At 38.7% G+C, this 18248-nt stretch overlaps 1 protein-coding gene and 1 pseudogene across 6 annotated transcripts in view; both read left to right on the plus strand.

Moving 5' to 3' along the window:
* The window catches only part of Tnfaip8 (tumor necrosis factor, alpha-induced protein 8), a 114628-nt gene extending 112698 nt beyond the window's left edge, over window positions 1–1930 (plus strand). For all 6 annotated transcript variants that reach the window (XM_005376549.2, XM_013507024.1, XM_013507030.1 and 3 more), the window contains one exon: window positions 374–1930. In XM_005376549.2, coding sequence (XP_005376606.1) covers window positions 439–939 — 501 coding nt within the window. In that variant the 5' untranslated portion in view covers window positions 374–438 and the 3' untranslated portion in view covers window positions 940–1930. The remainder of the gene's footprint in view (window positions 1–373) is intronic.
* Window positions 1931–2553: 623 nt separating this feature from the next.
* Window positions 2554–18248, plus strand: part of LOC106147231 — a 24700-nt pseudogene continuing 9005 nt past the window's right edge.

Raw genomic sequence — 18248 nt, forward strand, 5'->3', positions numbered from 1 at the left:
AAAAAAAAAAAAAGGATAAACTAAAATTAAATTAGGTAAAAATTTCATAAAATCTTACTGCCTCATGAGACATAATAGTTTTTGTTTTCAAGAAAGTTATCAACTTTAATTTCTAAAGAAAGAATTGACTACATAGCAGAAAGTATAGAATATTTGAGTTCATCAACCTGTTAGTTCCTACAAATGAGAACATAGCTCCAGAAATATAGAAAAACTTTTAAATACTTTTTCCCGAACAGAGACATCCGTAGACAGGAAGCAAACCACAAATAGTGGGAGAATGAGAAAATACCCCCTAATGTTTGGTTTTTAATTTGATTGTCTTGATACTGATCATTTATGCTTTCTCTCCCTCTCTCTTTGTCCCGGACAGTGGCCACAGATGTCTTTAATTCCAAAAACCTGGCCGTGCAGGCACAGAAGAAGATCTTGGGTAAAATGGTGTCCAAGTCCATCGCCACCACCTTAATAGATGACACGAGTAGTGAGGTGCTGGACGAGCTCTACAGAGTGACCAAGGAATACACCCAAAACAAGAAGGAGGCAGAGAGGATCATCAAGAACCTCATCAAGACAGTCATCAAGCTGGCCATTCTGTATAGGAATAACCAGTTTAATCAAGATGAGCTTGCGCTGATGGAGAAATTCAAGAAGAAAGTTCATCAACTTGCCATGACCGTGGTCAGTTTCCACCAGGTGGAGTACACCTTTGACCGGAATGTGTTATCCAAGCTTTTGAACGAATGCAGAGAAATGCTCCATCAAATCATCCAGCGTCACCTCACCGCCAAGTCACACGGACGGGTTAATAATGTCTTTGATCATTTTTCAAATTGTGAATTTTTGGCTGCTTTGTATAATCCCTTTGGAAATTTTAAACCTCACTTACAAAAACTTTGTGATGGTATCAACAAAATGCTGGATGAAGAGAACATATGAGCCGGTGAATCAAGACCGTGACTGTGATTCATTGGAAGATGGAACAGTGCTGATTCATGAAGGAAAAAAGAATTTTTTAAAGATCACACATATTTCAGGAAGACGTTGCCCAATTCAACTGTCAGACATTAATGGTAGTGCTTTTTATGAGGCTTGTTTTATCTGAAGAAAAACATATTGCCAAAAGTGCTGGTTAAAAGCTTCCTAATGTGGACCAGATCTGAGAAAGATGGATGCAAATGTAGAGTTACACAAAGAAAAATAAGTGTGGCTCTAAACTTCATGACTTTTTTAAAGAGCAGTTGTTGGTGGCTAATGTGTACAAAGTTACCTATTTTGATTCAGTTTTCTTCCTTTGTATGTACCTTTTTTTCCAAGCCAAGAGCTTTTTCTTGCTTTTATTGCTTCTTTTGAACAATTCTATATTCAAGTTTACCCTTGTTTTGTTAAAGATTGTGTCATTGACATTCAGGAATTACATCTGAGGCAGTCATGCCGAACCTCAGAAAACTGTGTATTCTGAAATCAGAACTATGGAAGGGAATGATGCTAGACGTTATGAACATGTCCAGTATAATAACAGACTTTTGAAATTGAGTATTGCTTTGTAGTACCAACAGTGATGCTTACATTCTCCAAACTGTAATCGCATCTCATTGCCTTGAAATGCTTGCCTTAGGGCTTACCTTTGATATCCTGAAAATGTGCTGATGAAGTCTCCATTGTTAACCCCTTTCATGTGTAAGAGAGAAAATCTAGATTAGTCTGATATGGGCACAATAAAAAGCAAGTAGAATTCAGAAAGATTTAAGAATCTTTGTTTTAGAGATGAACCTATCAAAATAATTCAGGGGATTAAAGGACAAAAGGGAAGAAAAGATACTGTTAAAGAGCATGACCGTGAAGAAAAGTGCATTTCAGTGTTTTAAAGGTTTGATAAATAAAGAACGCCACCTTTTTATTTAACTAATAAAGTTTTGGTATTTTGTTATTTGCTGTTTGATGAGTAAACCAAAGAATATTTGCATTTTAAGCCACTTGAGTGTTTTTCTCTGTGACTTTTGGTGTGTGAATGGTAAAGTGGGCGTTTGCTTATGTTATAAAGAAGAAATGGAACCCTGCTGACCACAGTATCATCCAGGAAGTAACAGACCCGTCCACCAGCACTCAATGTTTGCGCTGTCCCTGTGTCTGTGATTAACGGGACTCTCTGAGCTTACATTTACCTGCTTCCCTCAATACTGACATTAAGATATAGTTCACCATGAAAGATCTCATAAATAAAAATTCCAAAAGTTGAGATTCTGCTTTAATCATCACAGCCTAGAGAGAGGTGGTCAGTTTCGCTGAGACCCTCATTTGTTTGGCTAAAACAAGGAGTAACAGCAAAATGTATCTCCATGTTTGACATTAAATCCTGACGGTAAGGTTAGAGCTAAAGCTAATGTTGCCCTTCGTGGAGTCAGTGAGTGGTTGTTAGAATTTGAAGCAATAGCATAATGACTGCAGAAGTGGTCCCTTGAGCTTCATAACCTGCCAAAGGGCCCATGAATAGAGTTCAGCAGCCTTTGACCAGCTCTTTTCCTCATAAGGAAAAGCTGAGCGTGTGACCAGATGCGAACTACAGGTTTGATCCATTCTCTCTACTGGATCTTTCTCGGAAGTACAGATGGTGAAGTTTGTGGGCAGTTCTTGAAATGAGTTTGTTGCTTGCATTTAGCTATGTGCAGAACCAAGCAGAGAGAGATTTAGAATTGTTATACCTGAAGGCTAGCCATCAGATGTGCTCAGGGCAACAGGAGGAACCTTAATCTTGGGGGAGGCAGTGAGGAGTACAGTCATCCATCTGTGTCTGTAGGGATTGGTTCCAGACTGCAGACAGCAAGATCTGTGATACTCACATCCCTTGTCTAAAATGGTGTATTTGCGTGTAGCCTACCTTTTCCTTCCAGAGCCGTGACGGCGAATGTTTTAGAGCTTTCAGTGACAGCCTGCGGCACGCATGCCATAGGTGTGCCACCACTGTCTTGTAGTGTTTAAGCCATTCATAGGTTATCTGTAATACCTAACACAATGTAAATGCTACCATGTTTCCCCAAACATAGGACTGTGCTGGAAAATAACCAGCCTTGAAAACTGCAGATAAAAAATGCCAGCCACAATCAGCTTGTCCTCACCTTACTTTCCTTACAGAGTAGCCACCAAGCAAGGAATAGTGATGGCAGTAGTTACACTGTATTGTTCAGAGAATAATGACAAGACAAGTTTATATGTTTAGTGCAGACACTTTTTTGGGGGGAACTGGGCACTGAGCCCAGGACCTTGTGCATGCGGTGCAGACACACTACTCCTAAACTTCCTAACCAGCCGCAATTTTTTTTAATATTTCCAGTTCACGGTTGAATTGAATCCACTGATACAGAACTCGAGAATTGTGTTAAAATTATTTTATTAATTTTGTGCTGATGGCTTTTCTGCAAAAATTATGAGTTAATAAGTGGATGATAACAATGTTGACAATGAACATTTACAAACTGGTTGTGTGCCAGTCCCATTCATTTAATCCCTGCCACAAACTTCAATATTTTATAGATTATGAAAGTAAAATAGGAGAAATTAAAGAATTTGCTTAAAGTCACACAGCTATGAAGTATCATAATCAATATCAGTAAAAGCTTATTTCAATATAGTACAGTTAAAGATAATTTCAGTGACATTCTTAGCTCAGAGAATAGTGACCATTATGCTTCTAGAATGGTTTTTCAAATAATAAAATGATAGAATTTGAATCACTATAGATCTGACCTGTTTTCTAAAGATCCAAGCCTGGTTTCAAACAAAAGAGTGTGCAGTGTGGCTTTTAATTTGAAGGCATCTTGTGACTCAGATTTCTGTCTCTTGAGAAACTTAAGTTCAAGGTGCTCCTCATAAGGATGACTTTGAGCTTCATTTGGTGAGGCGCAGCGCGTCCCCTCTGCAGCAGCCCCAGGAGGCTGAGTGCTCTGCGGGCCACGCAGGGGCCACCCGGTGTCCCGGACATCAAGTGCGGGTCAGAGCTTAACATTGTCTTTCCGGCTTGGGGCCGGAAAACCTTTGAACAAGAAAGCCTTCTATTTTTTCTGATTTTAGACCTTTCAAACACAAAGTTAATTTAAAAGAAAAATGTGTTAAAAACTGTAATGATACAGAAATGCTGCTTCATTATATAGTGTCATTCACACTTAGTTGGAAAGTACTTTTCCCCCCATTCTATAAATACATGTTTTTTAAAAAAAGTTTCTGATGGGTTTCTGTCCACTCAAAACTTAAAATAGTACTTTTTGAAATCTGGACATACCAAGTCAGTTGAATTTTATTTACCAAGAATTTTAGTTTGTCCTTAACATACTTAAGAGATTATGAGACAGGTTATAATTTAGCACATTAACCTTGACAAATAATAAATGAAAGATGAATGTGTTTACCCCTACACTGAAAATATTTATAGTATAACACTAAGTGCTATTAGAAAATTAAAATGTTCTAATAAAATGAATTAGCACATTAATAGGAATTATAATGTTTAAAATTTGTGAGCCAGGTGTGGTGGCACACGCCTGTAATCCCAGCACTCGGGAGGCTGAGGCAGGAGGATCATTGCGAGTTTGAGATCAGCCTGGGCTACAAAGTGAGCTCAAGGCCAGCCTGAACTGCATAGTGGGACTCTGTCTCAAAAAGACAAAAAAAAAATTTTTAATATTTGCAGCAATCTTGCATTTTCACACTTGCGTTATCTAAAGTAGCTGAATGTATTTGCATTCCTGGGCATGAAACCTCTAAACTCAAAACTGATTTTAGTACTCGGGGCTGTTTATGACCAACAAAACTTTATCCTAGCTTTGAAATAATTTTTTTCCTATAATTCACGAAAGGACCATAGAAACCTCCTGAAGAACACTGAAGCACTAACTAGAAGAATGAGTCAACTTTAAAGAAGAGCTGTGAATGTTTTTAATCCCATCTCGCCATCAGCCTGAGGTCCTGTACTGAAAATGCCCGGTCTCTTACTCAGGTGTCCGCATGAGCGCTTCTCTGTGGCCAAATCCAGAGAGACATTTCACTGCCGGGAAACTCCCGAAATGGAAACATTTCTGTGCAGTATCGATTCATTTCTGTCTCTAAAGACATATTTTCCACCTAACAATGAGCGTTGTCCCCGAGTTATAGGCGGCTAGCCACTCCAAAAAATGTACCATTGGCTCCACACTTTTGAAAAAGGATGTGGAAAGTCAGCCAGCGTTCACAGTGAAGAGAAAAACATCTGTGCTTTGGAAAATACTCTTCAAGCATAAGAAGTATGTTCTGGGTCCACTGAGTTTCCATGAGATCGTTGTTAAGATTAAGCAGCCAGTGGATAAGGCCTTCTTGTATTTTTCTCCCTGGGTGGCCAAGGAAGTTCGCCACTTCCCCACTACCAGCTGGGTAACTGTATTTTTCTATCCTGGAAATAAAGTGACTGACCAGGCACTTGGGCTTTATTCTTAAAACAAAGAAAGAATATTCGATTTTTTAAAGTATGTGTTTTGATTTGTAGAATGATCTAAGGCGGTATGTTTCTCTGTACTTCAGTTTTTCCATGTAAAAGTTTACAGATAGATTAAGTCATCTCTAAAACTGCCACATGTGAAGTATAAGCACAGGCACGAAAGTAAAAAGAGCATAAATATCCCTATTATCACCATTATCTGGGCTGAGTGATGTTTTATAAGGAGCCCAGATTTCATTTTCCCAGAATTGGACTTTTATTAGCCAGGTTACTATTTACTAGGCTAAGTGACCTGTCATCATCTTTTATTCTTTTCTAAGACCTCTTGTTTTCAGAATGGTAAATACTTGCTAGACGAATTATAAAACTTGGGAGACGTTTAACATCCTGGAGGGGGACACCCTGCTAGTTAGATAAAAGTTCCAGCCTTATTGCTGTTTCCTAATCTCACAGAGTCCGCGTGTTTTTCCATGACTGAAGAGCTGTTTTTAGCTTGCTGAAGCGTTCACTCTCGGGCGCACGGCGACATCCTCAGGGAAACAGTCCATGGCCCCAGCACCTGTGTCAGAGGTTTGGCCTCTCCTGCTCCCGGGGACTCACGGGGGAGGGGGTGACTGGTGGAGCCCCACTGGGGCCAGCGCTGGTGAAGCCCTCACAAAACCCGCGTTTGCAGCTCCTTGCTGAGTGGGGAGCTCTCTTCCCTGTCTGAAATTTCCCTAAAATCAGCTACTTCATATTCTCATTTTAAGAATAAAATTCTTAAGCAGTGAAAGTAAGACTAAGCCTAAAATACCGTAAGCAACAAACTTCAGCAGACAGAAAATCTTATTAAATCCAGTTCCCTTAAAATACTGGCTTTGGCTTTCAATTTAGGAAAATTGTTTTAGGCCGAGTTGTTGAAAGTAATGATTTCCTACACTTATATATAATTTCTTACAGTATTTTATTTATTTTTAACATATACAGTGTAGTTTAGACAATATGAATAGATTATATTACAAAAATATTCCCTTTAATAATGAAAAGCTAGTTGTTAGCAAATAATTTCGTTATTAACTATAATTAAAACCAATGATTTTCTTTTTTTATTTTTTAATTTTAAAGAGAAAAAAATAACAGTGAAACTGAGTTTCAAAACAGGTTAGTAGGACAGTTACAATAGTTGGTACATTGCATATTTGTGTCTCCACAGCAGTTAGAGTGCAAGATACAGGCATGATATTTTGTCCAAACAATATCAGCACAAAACTTTCCTTTCAGTAAACTAAGAAAATCTAGCTCTATAACTAGTAACTATCTTGTGTATACATATATTTTTTCTTTTTCCCTTTCTTCCTTTCCCCTTTCTTACAGCACAGTTTGTAATAAACAAAAAAACACAATTTGTAATAGCTACATCTTGGAAACAGCCCAAATACCCATCAACTAAGAAATGGTTAAAAAAGTTACATATATATATATATATATGATGGAATACACTCAGCCATAAAGAAGGATAAACTGGAGACTTTTCTAGGTAAGTGGATGAAACTCATGACCATACTCGTAAGTGAAATAAATCAAACCCGGGGGCTGGGGATTTAGCTCAGCGGCAAAAGCGCCTGCCTGGCAAGCGCAAGGTCGTGAGTTCGGTTCCTGGTACCGGAGAAAAACCACAAAAAAAAAACAAAAAACGAAATAAATCAAACCCATATGTGTAAACATCGAATTGTCTCACTAGTGTGAGAAGCTGCATAAGTGAATAAGATCCGAAATGTACAATAGATATTGTGAATTGGGAAGAAATTGTTCAAGGGAAAGGAGAAGCTCTTATCTGAGCATTCCTGCTGGCTTTAGTTGTCCACTGCAGGGAAGCAAGCCGGCCCACATTCAGCGATCTGAAACAACCACTGGTTCTCTCTCATGATCCCAGGGGTTGAAGAGGCTCAACTGGGCAGTTTTTTCTTTGGATGCTGATGACTGAAACCAGAGACGCATACATGCCAGGCAGATACTCTGCATTGAGCTACACTCACCGGCCTCTAACTTTTAAGCGTACCTCACAAATGAATGTGTGAGTAAGGTACATTTTTACTAGTACATGTGTGCATGCATAATGTTTACGTCCTTGTTGGGAGTTGGTACATATATAAAATACCTTACTTCCTTTTTTCTCCCTGTTCCCTTGCCTTCCTCCCCGTCCTTCCATCTCTTGATCTCATTCCTATTTGAGAAACAGCTGTCTCCCTGCTTCTTACTGTCTTTTACTTACTCTTTGTATTTTGGGTTTTCCGTATAGGAGAAACCATGTAATAATTAAGGTTGTGTGTGTGTGTTAGCATTATGATTTCAAGGTGCATCCAATTTTCTGCAAATGACTCGAGGTTAACTAAAACAAATTTTAGATGAAAAAATACCCATTTCCTAAAAATTACACAGTAGTGATTTGTCAGAATCTTTGCTGTTTTAAACACCGTGGAGATTGCAGCCAGCACCTCCTGCATGCTAAGCCAGGGCTCCCTGGCACCCAGCAGCTCTCTGTTGTGGTCTGTCATGGCTATAGTCAGATGGTGGCTGGGACTGGAATCTTCTGAAGATTTTACTGGGACACTTGTAACAATTGGACCTCTTCCCTTCCAGGGTCTGCACCTCTTTATTACTAAGGAGTTTCAAAAGTGCAAGAGCCTAACTTTCTGGGCTTCTTAAGGCTCATGCCCTGAACAGACTCTACACCATTTCTGCCTCATTATACTGGTCAAAGCAGATTGCACGCTATGTTGAGGGTGCCCAAAATCCTCCAGTTTGCTGATTCTCTAGAACTCACAGAACTCCAGAAGAATGATTAACAGTTATGGTTTATTGTAGTGAAAGGATACAGTTGACAAAGGAAAAAGATGTACTGAGCAGAGTCCAGGAGGGCCAAGTGCAAGTCACCAGTTGGCCTTGTCCAGCAGAATTTTACTGATGGCCCTTAATGTTCCCAACATAATGAATGACAGAGTGTACAGAATATTACCAACCAGGAAACTCATCTGGCCCTTTGTGTCCAGCATGTTTACTGAGGCATGGAGCACCCGCATGACTGACCTTCGTTGCTCAGTTTCCAGCCCCTTCAGAGGTCAGAGACATGGTGTCCCCTGGCCCCAGGTGAACAAAATTGAGTGTTTACTATAAATCACATTGTTAGTGCCAGCTATCCAGCACAGCTCATGGTACTAAGTATACAGAAACACTGTTATCAAGCAGGATATTCCAGGGGCTTAGCAGTTATCTCCCAGGACCTAGTTGTCTGTCCTTTCTTTGGAATGGGCAGAGTTGGAACTTCCCAAGTTCCTCAGTTAAACTTTTACAGCGCACAGGCAAAACATGAATTTAATAAAGAAGGAACCATCCAAGTGTGTGAAGTCTGGGATGTGTAGCTCTTTGAAGCTGTCTTTGGAGACTGGATAGCATCATCATTTTTCCCTCATGGCTGCAGCAAAGACCACAGAATAGGGGGTCTGGAATTCATGGAATTTGTTTGTTTTCAACTGGAAACAAATATATAAAATAATGACGGGGTATCCACTAATGAATGCATTCTTGACCACTTGAACCTGTGAGTCACATCTATGCCTACTGAGTTAATTTATGCAATTTATGAAATGATGATTAAGTACCTACTATGTGCTCAACACCAGGGTAGGCCCTGAAGTGCCACACTAATACCTGCTTCCTCTTCCTGAAGAGTTCGCTGACAGAGGGAAGAAATCCCGAGAATGCACAGGTAAATTAGTGTTGACTTGGCCTTCCCAGGATCCTAAAGCGGCCAAGAGAGGTTTTGTTAGCCCAGTATAAACTTTTGGACAAAATTTTCAAACTGTTTTAAATTGATAAAAAGCAATGAACTCAGATTCACAAGAAGAGTCCTTGCCTAGCATGTGCAAGGCCCTGGATTAAATCCCCAGCACTGCAAAATGAAATAAAGTACTAAAATAAAAATCATGCCATATGAGCACCTTATAAAAGCAATGAATTCAGCTAGATGTGGTGGTACACACCTGTAATCCCAGCCACCTGTGATGCTGAGGCAGGAGGATCATATGTTCAAGGCCACCTAGGGCAACTTAGTGAGACCCTACCTCAAGGATAAGAAAATAAAAGTATTAAGATGTAGCTCAGCACTTTATAGGTTCAATTCCCAGTAGTCAAGGAAAAACAATAAACTCAAAATAGTTCAGATTTCTTTTTCAAAATCAATGGCAAGTACATGTCCAGGCTTGTATACGAGGGACAGTGCAGGTATAAGAAAAGTGTTTATGGGTCATTTTTTTTTTTCATTTAAAACGAAAATGGTTATAAATGAACACATGGCAAAATGTAGATTACAAACTAGTGAGTGGAAGAATGTAAGTGAAAATAAATATTTTAATCAAAATTTAATATTTAAATTATTGGGACTATTTGAGTAATAGCAACATGGAAGAAACCTTTTTAAAAAGATAAATCATTTAACTAAACGTTAGATTTCACCTTCCCCCGTGAATCTAGATGAACTGGGCTTCATGTCCTATGCTCAAGGATGTGTGTCTCCCTTGAGCCCTTGGGCCAGGGCCCAGGAGCACATGGCTGAGCTGATCCAGAGAGTGCGGCCCTGTGGCCCATACTGCTCCTGATGCAGCTTCTGGGGGCACTGCCCCCCATTTGGGGATGTCTGCTTAGTTGTCACTATGATTATGCTGAGCTCCCTGAGACTTTGAGGAAAATCATTAACAAAATGGTCTGTCCTCTTGCTGGCAGTCGATTAGAGAGCAAGCCCTGAAAATGGAGCCCAGTATGGGTTTAAGATCCGCCCTGATTCATTGGTGGCTGGTCTGTGGCTCTAGACAAAATGGGGTCCTTTTACTTTTCATTGTGTTGAATTCAGAGAGCTGGTGGCCCATGTCCTTTCTGGACCAATCCCAACACCTTCTGATACTTGCTAACTCACAAAAGGACTTATTTCTCCTGGTTAAAAAAAGGTGGGTTTTTGGAATTTGATTTTAGTTTAATATTTTTTCTAAAAAAACTATCTCTTATTCATCAATTTCACCCCAGAATAATAATATAAACATGGTTGATTGCTTAAAATCCCACCTTCTGTTCTGAACTGGGTTCAGAACAGAAGGTGGGTTTCTTCAGGAGCCCAAGGAAGATGTCTTCTCTACTCAACCGTAGAGTAGCCTTTGCCACACTGCTCCCTCACAGACTTGAAGGAACCGTTCCAAACTGGGCAATCCTGGCACTTGGAAGGCTGAGGCAGGCCATGTGAAAGTTCAAACCCAGCCTGGATGACTTAGTGGGAACTAGTCTTAAAATAAAAAATGTAAAAGGTCTGGAGATGTAGTTCAGTGAAGTCGTGAATTCATTTAATAGTACCATGGGTAGGTGATAGATAGATAAATGATACATGATTAGATAGATAGATAGATAGATAGATAGATAGATAGATAGATGATAGACAGACAGACATATAGATATAATCAGTCTAAACATCAATGTCAGGGCATTTTTTCTCCACTCCTTTCAGCTTAATGAAAGGGAAAGCTGACACATTGCTAAGAGGTTCTGATGTCCTGGTTGCTGTCAGCAAGAACTGAGTTTGGAATTTAACTAAAACTAAGTATTTCCATCTTTTTTTCAGTGATAATTTCAATATAGATATTTTCCCTAAGCACCTTATCTTTACTTCCTATGTTTAGTTCTCATAATATCCAGGAAAACCTTCCTACATGTATATAAAGATTCCAGTTTTAGGAGAAGAACCTCACTAAGCTGATGTGATACCCATGATGCAAATCATTACATGTCCAAAGAGCAGGAGCAGTGAAGCTGAGTCATAAGAAGCACAGCTGTGTTGCTCCTTCTCCTTACAGTTTGAATGTATTTTCTGGAGACCGATTTCCCAAGCAAGGATTTGTTTTTGACTGCTGGTGCTTAACACTAAAATACAGGAGTCCTGTCTGGGTTTATAGCTCTGGCTGAGGGAAGCAGCATTCGCACACATGTACAGAGCGAACTGAAGCTGGGGAGCATCACATATTTTCTTTGTTTTCTTTAAACTTTTTGTTTTAAAATCAGATTCATAGGAAACTGTAAAAATAGTGCAGAGTTCCATGTATCCTCCATCCAACATTCTCCAATGATTGCACTAGTTAGAGAAGAGTACTATGGCACTGTGACTTAACATTAGTACAGTGCAATTAGACTGCACACCTTACTTTGGAATCATATCATATGAAACTTTTTGGAACAGACTTCATTTTACTCAGCACAATATCCTCCAGATACATCCAAGTTGTTGCATGTTATCAATAATTCATTCCCTTTTATTTCTAAGTAGCACTACATTGTACGGTGTCCTAGAATTTGTCCAACCATTAAACAATAGGTTGTTTCGAGTATTTTTCAACTATAAATATTAACGGACATTTATTTGTGTGAACATAAGTTTTGCTTATTCCAGAATAAATGCCCAAGGATGTGACTGCCAAATCTTATGGTGAATACAGAAAGAAAAATAAAACCTGTAGTCCACAGTGGCAGTGCCATTTACATGCACACCAGTAACATATGAGAGACCCAGTTTCTCTGTGCCCTTGGCAGAATCATTTATTTTAGCTGTTCTAATATGTATGTAGTGATACTTCATTATCATTTTAAATAATGATATTAGAACCCCACCCGCCAACCCCACCATTGCAGGAGAGACAGCGAGCCTCAGAAGCCTCAGTGAGCTGTGCAGAAGGGGAGAAACCCCACTCACTGCCCCTCTGCCATCCAGGGAGCCTCAATCTGGAGGAAACCTGGTGCCTGACCCAAACTCCTTCACTGTGGGGTCTGGCAGCCAGTGCAGGAAGCACTAGCCATCGTGCCAACTTGCATGTCTGGAGGAACCCAGGATAAATCCACTCTAACAAGGGGAAACACTTTGCATACAAACACCTAATTTATGATTGGTTCTGTTACATAACTATAAACTTTCTTCCTATGGTCTAAAGTATAAAATCAATAGTTGCCACAGTTTGTAAGTTTCTAAATTGTGTAATGGCAGAAATCAGGTTGTATTCCACAAAAAAACCAAAAGACTGTATCCAGAACAAAACAGAGTTTATTAATTTAAGGCTAGCCACCCTTCATCCCTGACTTGCAAATCAGGGAAGTGGCTGTGGGCCTGCATTTGTTCCCACCTTATATACATTTTTTGTTTCCATTGTAACAATGGAATGCTGTATCCCTGGCCACATGTTGTTTTCCTTGTGCCATGTAATCAGGTCAGGCTCCAGTCATGAGCCCAACCACAATGATATACACTTTCTGTACTCTGTTCTATATGTCCCCCTTTAGATAACCATACATTTCCTCTATGGTTACAGTGTTTATCTAGAGCCAGAAAAAGGATGAAATAACCCAGGCAAGGTCATAGGTAGTTATCTAGGCCTGGGTGTTCTTTATCTTTGGAGAAGCATTCCAGCGCTAAGCGAGAACTGCAAGTTAACTCTTTACAACCCCTCTGGGATGTTTCTCAAGACACATTTTGAGGCTTGCATTAAGACTAGAATTATTCTATCTTAAAATAATATGCTAAGAGTTGCTGTCCCCTACAATTGTGCTTATAACATCATAATACTGTACCTAGGATGTCATATCTGTTGTAAGCAGTTGTTCTCTTCTTGTTTAACAACATTGGGAACCCCTGAGGTAATAACCTCACCACAGCCCTACACCAAAATTCTAGGGACTGAGCCAAACAGAAACCAACATTCCACTCTCAATTAATTGGGAAGATAGGATCTTGGGACAGAAACAAACCAAGAATCTCCTACACAGAAGATATCCCTGAAGTACAGCCTATTGCTGTAAAGGCCTTGATATTAGGGATATAGCTACCTACTGCCAAAACTCACAAGAATCACCACAGAAAAAGAAAAAAAAATTTTTTTGAAACAGAAAATGTCAAAGTGAAGGAGCAAAATGCAATCGCAGACCTCCAGCTCACCAAGAACAAGTCCAAGAAACATCCACATAGAAGAACTTGGAAATCACACAGCTGAAATTTCTGTAATGATAGAAAATGAAGTAAAGAAACAACTCTTATCAGGCTGTAGAAGAAATCAGATCAAAAATAGTCTCTCAGGTAAAAAAAAGAGAAATGACAACCATTATGAAATAATTGCTCAGCACATCTAAAAAAGACATAGATAAAAAATAGAAGAGCATAGAAAAATGACAGAAACCCTGAATGAACAATATAGGGAAGAATTAGAATGCATGAAACAGAGTCAGAGAGATATCCAAGAAATTAAAAATTCCACTGAAAGCTGGCAAAATTGCTTGAATGAAATTGAAGATAGATTTTCAGACCTTAAAGATAGCATTGTAGCTATTGTTCATGAAAGAAAAGATCTCTTAAAAATAACAAGGAACCAGGAAATAACAACACAACAGCCACAAGAAGAGGCAAAGAAAAACAAAACGGATAGGTGTCAATGAAAAAGCAAGAGTCAACACAAATGACATAAAAACACAGAAGTAATTGAAAAAGCAAGAGTCAACACAAATGACAAAAAACACAGAAGTAATTGAAAATTTCCCAAGGAAGGGAAAAGAATTAGACATAAAGTGAGTGAGGCGTATAGAATGCCAATTAGCCACAACCAAAATAAATCTACACCCAGACATATAGTAATAAAGATCCCAAGTACAAGAACAGAATATTAAAAGCTATTAGAGAGAGGCTGGGGATTTAGCTCAGTGGCACAGCGCCTGCCTGGCAAGCACAAGGTTGTGAGTTTGATTCCTGGTACTGGAAGAAAAACAAACAAAAAAAACCCAAAAAGCTATTAGAGAAAAGAAACAGATCATCTATAAAGGAAAGCCCACCAGATTCATGGTAGACTTCTCAACACAAACCACTAAGTAAAGAAGAGCTGGAAGTGAAGTATTTCAGGTCTTGAAAGAAAACAACTTGCAAGCCAGGTGGAAGTACCCTGCAAAACTGTCTTTCAGAATTAATGGAGAAATAAGATACTTCCACAACAAACAACAGAAGAAATTGACGACTGCCAAACCAACCTTACAAAGAGCAGCAAAAGATATTCTAGAAAAGGATAAAAATGACCACAATTTCAAGAAAAACAGTAGAAAGGCACCACCAAGCAAGGCAAGCAGTTGAAGAGGGGAAAAGTTGGGTAACAGCAGGAAAATAACATGACAAAGATAAGGCAATACATATGAGGCATAACCATTCATGTAACCTCAATTCACCAATCAAAAGATACAGAGTGGAAGAAAGGATCAAGAAACAAACCCCAACAATATGTGGTATAGAATAATTTAATGCAATAATTTAATTGCACATTTAATGCAAAAGAAAATTCATAGACTGAAAACAGAAGAATGGAAAGCAATACTCCATGTGACCAGAAACCAGAAAAAAAAACAGGGGTAGCTATTCTGTTTACAGACAATGTCAACTTCAAACCAAGAATGATGAAAAGACATAAAGAAGGTCGCTACATTACTAATTAGGGGAAAACTGCAAGAGGAAAAGATAACAATCCTAAATATATATGCACCAAACATGGGAACACCCAACTATATAAGACAAATATTAATAGACCTGAAAAATCAAATAAGCAATAACACAATTAGAATGGGACACTTTAACACTCCATTGTCACAAAGAGATAGATCAACAAGACAAAAAAATCAACAAGAAATAACAAAACTGAATGAAATGTGTGAAAAAATGGACTTTGTAGACCTTTGAAGGATGTTCCACACAACATCAGAATACTCATTCTTCTCAGCTCCACACAAGACGTTCTCTAAAATAGACCATATACTAGCCCTTAAGTAAATGCAAAGGAATTTAATTTATCCTGTACATATTATCTGACCACAGTGCAATGAAAATGGGAATTATGAACAAAAGAATTTGCAAAAACTCCATAAATACATGAAAATTAAATACCACCCTCCTGAACAACCAGTGAGTCACAGATGGAATAAAGAAGAAATTAAACAATATTTATAATCAAATGAAATTGCAGATAAAACTTACCAGAACCTGTGGGATGCAATGAAAGTAGTCCTAAGAGGGAAATTTATAGTGGTGAATTCTCACTTCAAGAAAGCAGAAGGAGCACAAATAAGCAACCTAATATTGCACCTCAAACTTCAAGAAAAAGCAGAGCAAGTCAAGCCCAAACAAGGGAAGAAATTATAAGGATCAGAGCAGAAATTAACACAATGGACATCAAGAAAACAATACAAGGATTAATGAATCAAAGAGTTGGTTCCTTGAAAGAATGAACAAAATTGATAAACCCTTAGCCAACCTTTTGAAAAAAGGAAAGGAAAGACTCAAATTCATGCATGGAGGAAGGATAGGGGTGAAGTCACTACAGACCTGTGGAATTTCAGAAGATCAGCAATATCTACTTTGAAAATCTTTGCTCTCATAGGATGGAAAACACAGAAGAAATGGTCCACTTCCTAGATACATGTGAATTAGCAAGGCTGAATCAAGAAGCTATAAAAATCCTGAATAACCCAATATCAGTCAATTAAATTGAAAATGTAATTAAAAACTTACCAACAAAGGAAAGCCCAGGTCCTGATGGATTCACTGCTGAATTCTACAAGAAATTTAGAGAAGATCTAATGCCAATACTCTTCAAACTATTTCATAAAATTGCAAGGGAGGAAATACTCCCTGACTCTTTCCTGGAGGTAAGTATTATCCTGATACCAAAACCTGAGAATGAAGCAACCAAAAAAGAGAACTACAGGCCAATCTCCCTAATGAACATAGATGCAAAAATCCTCAATAAGATACTGGCAAACGGGATTCAACGGATCCTCCAGAAGATTATACACCATGGCCAGGTGAGATTTATTCCAGGAAAGCAGGGATGCTTCAACATATGCAGATCAATAAATGTAATACACCATACCAACAGAACCAGAAACAAAAATCATATGATCATCTCAATAGACGCAGAAAAAGCTTTTGATAAAGTCTAGCATTCACTCATGATGAAAACCCTACAGAAAATTGCAATACATGGTCTTTATCTCAATCTGATAAAAGCCATCTGTGACAAACCAATGGCCAACATCACACTAAGTGGACAAAAACTGAAAGCTTTCACTTTAAAATTGGGAACAAGACAAGGATGTCCAATACCACCACTCCTTTTCAACATAGTTCTGGAAACAGTAGCCAGAACAATTAGACAAGAGAGAGAAATAGAATAAGTACAGGAAAGGAAGAAGTTAAATTGTCATTATTTGCAGATGACATGAAACCCTACATAGAAGACCCCAAAAACTCCACCGAAAGACTCCTAGAGTTAATGATCAAATTCAGTTGCATGGCTGCATACAAAGTCAGTACTCAAAAATCAATAGCATTCTTGTACACATACTTACTGAGAGAGAAATTAGGGAAACCACACCCTTCGCAATGGCATCCAAAAAAATGAAATACATACAAATCAATGTAGCAAAGGAAGTAAAACATTTATATATTGCAAGTTACAGTACTCTGAAAAAGGAGATTGAAGAAGATATCAGAAAAGGGAAAGATATTCCTTGCTCATGGATAGGAAGAACAAACCTTGTGAAAGTGGCCATACTTCTAAAATTGTTATACAGCTTTAATGCAATCCTGATCAAAATACCATCAGCATACCTCATAGAACTAGGGAAAATACCCCTAAAATTCATTTGGAAGCGAAGAATCCTAGAATAGCAAAAGCAATCCTGGGCAACAAAGGCAAGTCAGGAGGCATCACAATCTCTGTCTTGAAATTATACTACAAAGCTACTGAGATAAAATCAGCATGGTACTGGCAAAACAAATAGGCCTGAGGACCAGTGAAACACATGAGAAGATGCAGACACAACTACAAACACACTCAGCCACCTTATCATTGACAAAGGGGCAAAACATGTTCACTGGAAGAAAGATAGCCACTTTAATAAATAAATGGTGCTGGAAAAACTGGCTCTCTACATGCCGAAGACTAAAACCAGGCCCATGTCTATCACCATGCCCTAAACTAAAGTAAAAATAGATCAAAGATTTAAATATTAAAGCAGAAGCACTAAACCTACTGGCAGAGAAAGTAGGTTGAAATCTCAGAGACATAGGGGTAGGCACAGTCTTCATGAACAAAACCCAAACTGCATGGGAAACACTTCAAATAACCAACCACTGGGATCTCAGCCTATTAAAAAGCTTTTGTCCTTCAAAAGAAATCACCAACACCGTGAAAAGACAACCCATGGAGTGGGAAAACATTGTAGGTAACTGTCCCTCAGACAAAGCACTTCTATCCAGAACATGTAAAGAACTGAAAAAAGTCAGGCCCCCCAAATTCAAAGACCTAATCCAAAAATGGGCATCTGAGATGAATGTATACTTCTCACATGAAGAATTAGAAATGGCAGACAAATATGTGAAAAAATGTCCAACATCACTGGTCATTTGAGAATGCAAATTAAAACAACACTGAGATTTCATTTCACCCCAGTAAGAATGGCTACCATCAAGAAATCGACCAACAACAAATGCTGGAGGGGCTGTGGGGACACAGGAACCCTTCTCCACTGCTGGTGGCAATGTAGAGTGGTGCAGCCATTTTGGAAATCAGTCTGGCGAGTCCTCAAAAAATTAGGATTAGAGGTCCCATTTCACCCAGCCATTCCCTTTCTGGATATTTTCCCAGAACAATTAAAAACATCATACCACAGTGATATATGTGCACCCATGTTT

Source organism: Chinchilla lanigera, unplaced genomic scaffold (assembly GCF_000276665.1).
Source record: "Chinchilla lanigera isolate Chin_1 unplaced genomic scaffold, ChiLan1.0 scaffold00007, whole genome shotgun sequence".
Lineage (NCBI taxonomy): Eukaryota > Metazoa > Chordata > Mammalia > Rodentia > Chinchillidae > Chinchilla > Chinchilla lanigera.